The sequence below is a fragment of the Drosophila nasuta genome, chromosome 3 (assembly GCF_023558535.2).
Source record: "Drosophila nasuta strain 15112-1781.00 chromosome 3, ASM2355853v1, whole genome shotgun sequence".
NCBI lineage: Eukaryota > Metazoa > Arthropoda > Insecta > Diptera > Drosophilidae > Drosophila > Drosophila nasuta.
The window spans coordinates 34493674-34504640 of record NC_083457.1 but is presented as its reverse complement, the minus strand read 5'-3'; the positions used below and the strand labels follow the sequence as shown (position 1 = coordinate 34504640).

At 39.4% G+C, this 10967-nt stretch overlaps 1 protein-coding gene across 1 annotated transcript; it reads right to left on the bottom strand.

Annotated features, from left to right (window-relative positions):
• Nucleotides 1-449: 449 nt before the first annotated feature.
• On the bottom strand, nucleotides 450-3016 carry LOC132792297 (protein commissureless 2). The gene is made up of 2 exons (XM_060801597.1): nucleotides 2304-3016; nucleotides 450-1230 (listed from the first exon to the last, which is right to left on the bottom strand). Exons 1-2 carry the CDS (start codon nucleotides 2734-2736, stop codon nucleotides 698-700), a joined length of 966 nt encoding a protein of 321 aa, XP_060657580.1. The 5' UTR covers nucleotides 2737-3016; the 3' UTR covers nucleotides 450-697.
• Between the last annotated feature and the right edge of the window lie 7951 nt (nucleotides 3017-10967).

Below are 10967 nucleotides of genomic sequence, written 5' to 3'. Positions count from 1 at the left end.
GTTGGATTCAATTGAGAGCTCGATGAACGGATTTGCATAGTCTGACAGCGAGCTTATCAAAACAAATGACTGAAGCGAGTGCAGTGTTAGCATTCAAACTATTCGTCGTAGTAGTCACGTGGCACGTCCTTTGTTCAATGTCAAATTCAGACTGTCTGCATCTCTAGCTAGCTATCTATCTGTCTCTCAATCTGTTGCAACTGTCTCAATCTCGTCTCGGAAGTTTACTGGCACAAAGCACAACAAAGAATTGAGCTGGGAAATCCCTTGACGGGGTTGCTAACAGAATGTCTGATAAGGACCAACTGCGATTGCAACTGTGACTGAGTTTTGATTGCGATTGAGGCATCTGCTGCTGTTTGCTGTCAATCAAATCGTTTATTCACGTTGAAAGTCATCTCAATGATAACAAGAGTTCGATGGCAGTGAAAGTAAACGAAAAGAAAGGGTTTGTTTTGGAATAATTTGTATATTTTTGTAGTGTATAATTTATTATGATCTACTTAGGAACTAGGTACAAGCTTTTACCATCAAATATTATTTAAGCATTCTTGCGAGTTGTCTTTTCGATAATCAATAATCACAGCTCTTAGTTTAGACTTAAGTATTGTATATGATATTGGGAACAGCAACAATTATTATCACAGAACACATTTGGTTAACAGATATTCCTGAAATGCATACAGAGCAACTAGCTTTAGCATTTGTCGTCTTGACTTTTCGTTGACTTTTTCTTCTCATCGATCGTCTTAAAGCCAAATACTTCGGCATAACTGGGCACAAAATTGGGCTTAATGCTTTCGCATGTGGGTGTGTTAGTTGGTGTTGTTTCTGTTGTTGTTCCGCCAATCGCTGTTGTTGCTGTTGAAAGCAGTGGAGTTGTTGCCTCGCACAATGCGGCTGTCTGTGACAGAGTTGCCGCCGTTGCCGACGACGCTTCCCCAGCAACGGCATCTATTGTTGCCGTGGTTGCCGTGGGTGTTGTTGCTGCTGTTGCTGCTGCTGCCGTGTTCGCTCTTTCATGCTTATTGAATACATTAAACACGCTTGGATAGACAATCAAACACGACGATTGCGGCGTTTTATGCAACAGCTCCAAGGCGGCCTCATAGCTGGGCAGACCCGATACCAATGTGTATTCCGGTACCGGATCCTCCACATCGGGTCGCAGTTTCAATGCCTCGATATCAACAATTGTGCACTGCGTCGAGCCATTTGCATTGTTGTGATCTAAAAAGAGAGAAAGAGAGAGAAGTTGTTGATTAGCTAAGCTGCATTTACATATGTGGGTTGTGCTAAAAGTAATCGCCTTTTAATTTGATCTAATTTGAGTTGCAACTATGTGAGAAGGTATCACAAAGATCAACACTTCCACAGCTACTCAAACATTTTAATGAATGAATAGTACTAATATGACAAAAGCGTATTGAGGTAGTCTCTCAATTAAATAAATATGCAAAACTAATTATACATTTTAAAATGTATTTAAGTATATGCAGCTAATCAGTTTTATTCTCCGTTTAACTGCACGCAACGTTGTATTATTGAATTTATTTTGTAATAGTTGCTCAACTTTGAATTTATTTATTTAGGTGCGGCTGATCTGCATCTACATATTTTATTTATTTATTTAATATACATGTATGCGCTGCACATTCATTGTTAAAACATTGTTGTTTATGGCTCGCATTTTGTTGTTGTTGCTGTCGTTGCCTTGACGCTGGTTTAATGCACTTGGGCTACTTTTATTTATTTTTTTTTATATTTTGATGGCTATTGTTGTGATATCATTTTCGCTGACACCGAAATACCTTGAGAAAGTTCTATGAAGAGAGGTGAAAATTCGACAGCATTTAGCAGGACAATTTGCAACAAAACACCTGAGTTGAAGTCAATTTACATATTGATATTACTCAATGTAGTGATTATTATTTAACCCATAGTTAATCGCTGCATTTAACCCCATTTATCTTAGTTCAGTCTCTATGATTTGCATAGATATTGGATGTAACGTATTTAATTATCACCCTTGTGATAAGTGTCATCCATGAATTGATCCATTCATTAGCCAACTTTATGGAGAATGTTCTTGATTCATTAGTCTAGTTTATGGCGACAATGTTGCGAATATCACGTAGACCACGATCGAAATGTTGGTAGAACTAATCAAATGGCCAACTAAAATAACTCTTGGTTGCGATAACGTCTAATCAATAATATTGACTATATCAATGCGAGATTATGTTGAAAGGCAGTTCGTCAGATCTTTGGAATTCTATACGAACTGTTGAATTTATACTTACAATTGCGTTTCCAGGTACGAAATTGATGGTACAGGAAGCATGAGCATATGCAGAAGACCATCGAGATCAAGATTAGCGTGAACACAATGCCGATCCACACTTCGTTCATGAACTTGTCGTACTCGATCTGCTCCTGCAGTTTATTCACACTGCTGCTATCGAGGACCACACGATTTTGGAAGTCGAAGTCCATGTCTGCTGCTTCACTGGAATTGTGTCCGAGTGGTTGATCGTTGAGTGTGGGATGCTTCAGTTGAATTGAATTGAAGATTGTTGCTCCAATCTTTTGCAGAATATCACTATCCGTATTATCACTGTTTTGATTCTTGTTCTTTTTGTTGGCCTCGAATATCTGCCGGGCGACACCGATAAATTGCTGAAGCGGCAAATCGCGCGACTGCTCGTAGTTTAATGTGTGCGGCAGATTCTCCATATTGCCTTATATTCGGTGTGCGTAAAATAGATAACTACTATTCAACTAAAGTATCTCAATTACGCGGAGAGTATCTCTTTTTTATGGTCTTGTATGTTGTTGTTGTTGTTGCGGCTACTCGGTTTGTTAACTGCGGCACACTTTCACTCTATCGCCAACTTTATCTTCATCTGCTTCTTGACTTCAGATTCGCTGTTGCTTTTATCTTGTAATTCTCGCTCTCGACGCTGAGCTCACGACCGACGTAGTCGACGTCTGCAAACAAACTGATTAGCGATCAGCGCCGCAAAGACAGCCGAAGGCAGCTCGGCTCGAACTTCACTCAAGAGAGAGAGAGCGAATGAGAGCGAGAGAACGCTGGTGATCGTAGCACTGAGTGAGAGTGAGTTTTGCTACCTGGGCTGAAGATGCGCTCAAATGCGCTCCGTGAGCTGTTCATTTACCGCTTGGCTACGCATCGCTTGCTCCCTCTCTCTCTCCTCTTTGGGAACTAATCTTGTGCTGCTGCTGCGTGTAATGCTCGGCTCGCTTAGTCTTTTGTGCCTGCTCAGACAATGCCTTCGAATTATGGGCACATAATTGGCGTTACAAAGCGGCGCACATGTTGCTCGACTGCCTCTGCGCAGTCCCAGTTTTAGTTCCCGTCCCAGCTCAACTTCTTCGTACTGTTATGGAGCATCGATCTTCATTTCTGTTCTGCACTCTGCTTCGTTTCTTCGATTTCGTTTGTGCCTGGCAAATGACATATTTCTACATTTGTATTGTTTGGGAAAAGAAATTATTGCTGTAGGATAATACAAATGCGTGTGCGAGTGTGTGTGTTGGATTCTTTGACGGGGCCTGAGACCATTTATCGTTTTTTCTTTCGTTTTTTTGTTAATTTTTTCTTTCTTTTTTTGGTGGGGTTTTAAATTACAGCTACGTGCAGATATCTTATTTCGATACTCGCGAGCAATTGGTGGGCGCACATCGTCTGTGTATTCACCTGGCTGAGAGATGAGAGTTTAGCGATAGCATCTCAGGTAGGAGACAGGAGACAGCAGAATGCAAGAGTTGCGCATTTCTTAAATTGATGGATTTCCATATCCATAATCGATGCTTGGGAGAAAATTAAAGAGGGATGGACTAAAATGACAGGCGATCTATACGCGGAATAATAGTGAGTGTATGTTGAAAGAATTCCCTATACGATCTTATGAATGATATTTAGCATTTAGATTAAGAATAGAATATTACGAGTTTTCAGTTGTAAATTTAACAAAGTTAAAAATAGATAATAAATTTATTCCAGAATCTGATTATACGAGATTAAGTTCGTTAGCCAAGTTATGTAAATGTATTCCCATCAGTTACAGATCATTCATTAAGAAACAAGAATATTCTTTGCAAAGATAAAAGTTAAGTTTAGAAGAATTTAAGAGATATGAACGCTCGTATATCAGTTGATCATTGGTTATTAGTAAACTGTCTGTTTGCTATTTTTCATTAGCGAGTCGATAAGGAATCTTATGGCGAATGCACACACTTCAAAACTCAAAACAAAGCGGGATACGATCAGTTTCTCATACATGCTGGAAAAAATGAAATTGCTTTTCAACGAGGTTTCGTCTATGATAAATTTGAGTGCAATTTACAAAAGGGTTGGCCAAGTCCGGGAATTGTCTGGACGCTGTTGATGATGATCTTGATGAGCTCATCGAGTGCACAAAAGAACATTCTTATCATGATTGTCTAATCTATCCAGGCAGCGAAATGAATCAGCAGAACAACAAGCAAGAATGACGTTGATCTTGCTGAGAGACTCTTTTAGCAGCCCAGCAACCCAGAGGGAAGAACTCCTACCGTTGATTGTCTATTACGAGGGTCAGATTAGCAAAGATTTCTGGGTTGTACTTTGTGTCACAGTTGATGACGTTTTTTTTTGCCTTGCTTTGCTTCTTTAATTTTCTCTTGCGACGCGTCGTTTCCAGCTCATTTAAGACTGGAATTTGTGGCTCTTGTGGCTAGCCATATGGGCTGGGACCGGATCTTGAAAACCTTTTTGCAATAACTTCTGCCCAACTGTCAGTCGCTTAAGACAATGCCCCTCTAATTAGGTGAGGTAAAGAAACGTTCTCAGTGACCGACCCCGATGGCAAATCCCCGACTTAGACCCACATACGTGTTTAACAGTAGCTACCAGAGCAGCAGAGTCTTTGTTAGAATGTCTTCTGTTTTGTGAGTTCGCTTCGCTGGCTTTCTTTGGACTGCGCTGACCCTTTGGGGCCTAGTTGACCGAGTTCTCTGTATATGTGTACGTGTGTTTGTTTGTGTGTGTTTTAAAAGCGGCCCAAGTAGCTTTAATTTAAGACCCTAATGAGCCATTTAGGCATTCTGCATTCTGGCTTTGTCTGTATGCCACTCAATGCCGACTACTGTGCGCTGAGGCCCCACAAAAATAAATGAGTCCACGGTCAGTCGGAGACTCAATCCGCTACGGATTGCATGCGGGTGATGGCACTGATAAAGCCGCTTAATTTTTCACTGTCCATGGGGCCCGATTTGATGCTCTGCTTTGCATAATGCAAGCCAGCCAAACAAACACACACCGAACCAGCCCCAAATACAATTTAACATAGTTTATTAATTTTTTAGATACTTCTCTGTCTTTGTCGTTGTGTTCCTCTCTATTGGTTGTCAAGCTCTTCTGACATCTATAAATCGGCTTAAATTTGATCTTGAACAATTTACAGTCAAGCTTCTCTAAGTCGAACTGACCTCGATTGGGTTTGTGTTTAATTCAGAGACAACTTTAAGTAAATTTAACAATAAATCGAACTTAAAATATATTTCGTATAATTAAATGCAATCTTCTTAGTATTCTAGTTATTAAGGCGATAAAAAAGAATTAACTGTTGAAGGCTATAATTTAAGGAATATTGAATTAAGAAATACTACAAAAGGGTTGATAGATCTTCCGATGATGGATTTTATATCTTCCCTAACTTTATGAAGCAATGTTTTATTTATAGATCAATGCAATTGATTTTTCTATGACATGCCTTCTAAGCATGTTAATAAGGATGTTTCTGGGATTTATTGCATTGATCCTCGTTTGACAGGCAGTTTCACTTCTTGGTTTTTCTTCAATTGTAGGGTTCATGTGAAAATCTGTAACTATTTTCCGCATAATTACAAGCACTCAATGCATTTCTCACACTCTAATTGAGCAATCAGCTGCAGCATCAGGCCAAGAAAAGAAATGGGAAATTCTATAGTATATAGACTATATAGAAGAGTGGGAACTGCAGTCACAGCCTGATATCAACTCCTGTGGTGGACTGTGCGCCATAAAGTAAAAGACTCGATTAGTTTAAAGACGTCCTGCCAGGCAACTGGAAGCACTTGTTTCTCGACCCCGGACTTAACTTCTCCTCTGACTTTGCCTATGACTTCGCCTGTGACTTCGACTTCGAGTCGAGCGCAGCAAGGCGCAACAGACCAACAACTGTGCTGAGCTGTGACGCCGGGAGGCAACAACAATAACAACAATATGTGCTGCATAGGCAGGTAATTGCTGGAGTCCGGAACGCACTGATGTGAAACATTTGTCATATGGACCGAGACGTGCCGTGAGCTGCCCTGGGAAAGTTGTCAACGATAGAGCGACGCTTTACCTCGTCTTGCAAGTCGAGCCTTTGCCTTTAATCTGTGATATAGGTCATGCAACCCTCAAGGTTCCGCGTAGTGGCATGCCTCCATCCAACGTGCCGCATGCCACGGCATTGTCTGTGCCTTTTGTAATCTCAACTCGACTTGAATTCGTAGAAATTACGCATGAGCATGTTGCAGAAGCAGCGCCAGCAACTAGGAAAGTAGCCTTGTCCTGTTGCAAGTCCCAGCTATTATGCATGTTGCATGCCCCACTGTGTCTGCACATTCATCTGACTAACAAGTGCACTTTGAGTGCCGCTTTCATTGCATGCACAATTAAAAACGCAGTTAGACAAAAAAACATGAAGCTAGTGAAACAGTCACAGAAAGCAACTCGAGCTGCAAATTCCCCCGCTGCAAAGCCACCCAAAAGAACTCAACTCAACGCTTCAGCCCATTCAATGTCAATGAACCGCAGCCGTAATATCACACACACTCGTGCACACTCGCACACACACACTTGCACACATTCATACGTAGCTGTCGTTGGGATTGAATTCTTTCCTTATTTGTTTATGGTTTTGCCCCGTCTCAGATAATCTTGGGCGCGTTAGCTTCAAGTTCGTTGCGCTTGGCCAGGTTGCAACGTAGCTGCGATTGGGATTGAGAATTGTTATTGTTACTAGGGCCGAGACAGCGCTACGTATCTATATCTATATAGTACTTATGATGTTATTTCATTTTATTGTCGTCTATCGTTGTCGTCGTCGCTGTCGACGTTGTCGCTGTCTTCTGTCAAAGTTCTCTACATTTTGTTGGTTTATCGCTTCATAGATTTTCAATGCTTCAATACAACAATTGATTGAACATTATTAGCACTCAAGCATAAATATTTTCGACATTCTAGTCAATCAACCGTCTTTATATGGTTGTGTGTATTTTCTATAGGTGCAGCTCACAACTCCTTCTACTAAATCGATTTTCTTGTTTTTGGTTAATTATTTTGCGGTTGACGTGAAAATGCCATCAACGTAAATCAATTTGAATAACTATTGAATGGAAAATCGTAGTAAAGCAAAATTCTTACAATCAGAGTGCGTTTTCTTAGATTTCATTTAGTGTTGCATCTAGCGCCGATGCACATTCAATTAAAACTCGATTGCTTGTTAATTACTACATGTTAAAGTGCAGATCAAAGATTAATTAAATGTTCAGCTGTCGTTAGTAATGAAAGCAGCATCACTTAACACTGACGATCTTATGCAAAATCGTGTTGAACATTTTCTATGACTTACTATATTACAGTTTCCCTTCAAGTTATCATTAGAAATCTTACCAAATGTCAACGCTCCACAGAACGTTGTTACAATCGAACCTACGATTATTTTTAAACTTAAAACCGGATTTATAGGTATGCTAATGATTAGGCGATATATTACAAATGTTAGCAGAGCTTTCATATCAATCGCGACGATTCTAAAGCTTATTTTACACATTTTGCGATTATATGTTATTATTTATCTTATTATTAGATTAAGCTTATGTCAAATGAATGTAAGTTTGTATACTCTGTAGTAATGCAAATGTAAGTCATACTTACTATTAAACAGTTGAATCTGAATTGTAAATTGAAATTGATAAATAATGAACTCGAACTGAATAACAATACAAAGCCATTAGCTAAGTACTAATAAATTATTTCATATTCCCATAATGAGGGGCAATATTTCAAGGAGTTCCCATCAGCCACTTCCTTTAAATCGCAAAATTCAACCACCTTCGCTTAAAACACTTACTTTGTATAATAATAATAATAATATTTTTCTGACAATTTATGCCCTTAATCCACGAGCTTACTTTGATTTACTAATTATAAAAACGAGCGACAAACAAGTTTTCAAAAAAACTAAAGTTGCTAAAAGAAATTAGAAACTCGTGTGGAACATTAGACTACAGATCGTCGGTTGCAACAATGTAATTTCAAGTCTAGGCTTTTCAGATACGCAATTAACCTTAATTTCGCACCTGGCGCCCAGCGCAACTGTTCCCAATTGGAGTCACTGAAAGAGAAATAAACCAAGAAAATGTTGTGACTGGACAATTGATATACTATGATTGATTTCAATGGGGAAATCGACTTCGAATCGAGGCGAGTCGAGTCGAGTGGATTCGCCTTATCAGTTGCTTGTTATCGCCAGTTCCCCCATTGTAAAATGATATGCAAGGTGCTTGGCCGGCTTTCAGCTGGGGCAATTCATCACATTCATCAAACAGTCGTACACGAAATACATGAAATTCATTAGCCATAAACTTTCAATTTCAAGAACTGCCCGATGCCTTGTCGCGGCTTGTTATTATTGACATTACAAATGTTATTGATTGATAGATAGGCTGCAAGAGGGAGGAGGTAGAGGAGATTGCTGTACTCAAGGTATTGTGACTGCATTTCGTTTCACTTTTCCACGGACTGCTTTTCTTTCATTCCGCTGAAGTCACGAAATTGAAAGTACATGTTAATTATTTCCACATACAACGCCAACAATCACCTGCATTCATTGTGCGACTGTAGTTAAGATGGAGTTGGAGTTGGAATCGAAGTTGGAGTTGGAGTTGGAGACCCGCAGACCCGATCAATTTTCACTGATAAGCGCATTAGTTTTCGAGTGTTACCTTGTCCAATTCCCCCCACTTGCCCTCGCATATGTTGCATGCCTCGTTGCGTCTCTTGGTGTCAATCAGTTCCAATTCGAGTCCCTCTCCTCTTTCTTTTTTTTTTTGTTGACATTTCTTTCTGCCTCGTCAACGTTGCATGCAAACAATGAAATCGGTTTTTTTGTTGTTTCTTTTTGTTGTACATTTTTCAATTTTTTTGTTGTTATTTTTTATGGGAGCAGGAGGCGTTTGCATTGGATCCATCAGTCTGGCGACAGTAGCATTACAATGCATTTGCTTTTGACTTTTCGGTTTAGCAATTCTGGGAAATTGTCACAGGGGCGCTTTGTTTCGCCCTCCAAGCGATATGGTCAAGAGATATTGGAAATTGAATGCATTCGTAAGAGTATTGGTAAAAAAAAGTGGGACAAAAATGTGATTTTCCAATTGATACTGGGATGCGAAATCGATTAATTTGGAAATAATGAGAATTCTTTTTTAAATTTAACACCTTCTTTTTCAATCTGTACTTAATTCTGGATTTTTTTTTAGTTTATAGTCTTTTTTTTTGTTATCAATATAAATGAGTGTATATTTACGAAGAGATTTAACTTACAATTAGGTTCTTTATAATTGAGGTAAGAGTTGACAATCATAATAAAAAAGGAAGTCAACATTGTCGAGACGACAAGAAATCTGTAAGCAAAGAAATCTGTCAACACAAATACATTATCATAAACTATAAAAAACCAAAATTTATATTTATAGTAAACAAAATAATAAAATTAAATATGTAAATACTAAAATATTTAATTGTTTTTTATTTAATTCATTTTTATAAAAAAGTAATTACATTTTTGATTTTATATTAAATATATAATTTTTTACAGTGGATTAAATCACTTATTGCCTTTCTAAAATGGTTTTAATGTTGTCAATAATTATATTACCCCGACAAGAAAAATCTTTTTTCACGCCATTTCTTGTGCAGAATTTTCTTAAAAAGTCTTTCGTCACATTTGAAGTGGCCTCTTCATAATTTGCATTTCTAATGAGGTTAACTGTACTCACAGCTCGTCGCTGCTCTAATTACATGTCTTACACGACTCAAAGTCACGCCCACTTCGCGCCTCTCTTCATTCAACTGTCCATTGCAAGCGATAATTAATTGCATGCCAAGTTCTTGACGCTACCTTATCAAAATTAGTATATGAGAGAAAAGGTTGCCCGAAGGCACAGCAACAATTATTATGCTGTCCCTTGCAGCACGAGCAACAGCTGTGGAAGTGGAGTGGCGGGGGAAGTGGTCGTGTATTTAAAGTCCAATCTGCAACAATTCAATTAAGCCAATAACTAAACCAATTTGTAATGCGCTGCAGCTTTTTAGCTACAGCAACGAAGAGGACCATGATGATGACGTCGATGATGATGGCGTTGGCTACAAAGTCTTTGAGAATTGGGGTAAGTACGTGCAAAGGAGACAGAGACAGAGAGGGAGAAGGAGAGGGAACTGTGGCTAAGCTAATGCCAAACACAAAGCCATGCGGCAGCGAGGCAAATCCAATTAAACTGGTGACAACGACGCTGCAGCCACTAAAAAAAGGGCAACACAGTCAGAGAGAAAGAGACAGCGATTGTTAGAAAGAAAGAGGAGGCAACTGTGTGCGAGGGAATGCGGGGGCTGAATAGCGCATAAAAATTGAATAAAGCGCAATTTCAAATGACTGTTGTGGACCATGGAGCAATGCCACCTGCTGCTGGTTTACATTTGCAAAAGTCGACTTCAAAGCAATTGCGACATAATTAAGTTGACAACAACAACAGCAACATCAGCAGCAGCAGCAGAAACAGCAACATGAGCAGCAACAACAACGAGCCAAGTCAACGATTGACACCAGTGACCCAGTTTAACGCGACGGATAAAACTGGACGCGGTTCTGGCTCCG

Excerpts from the sequence above, each read along its gene's own strand:
- LOC132792297 (XM_060801597.1), bottom strand. The coding sequence starts at position 2,736 with ATGGAGAATCTGCCGCACACATTAAACTACGAGCAGTCGCGCGATTTG. Across the intron at positions 1,231-2,303 it reads TCGTACCTGGAAACGCAATT|ATCACAACAATGCAAATGGC; the intron begins GTAAGTATAAAT and ends CTCTCTTTTTAG.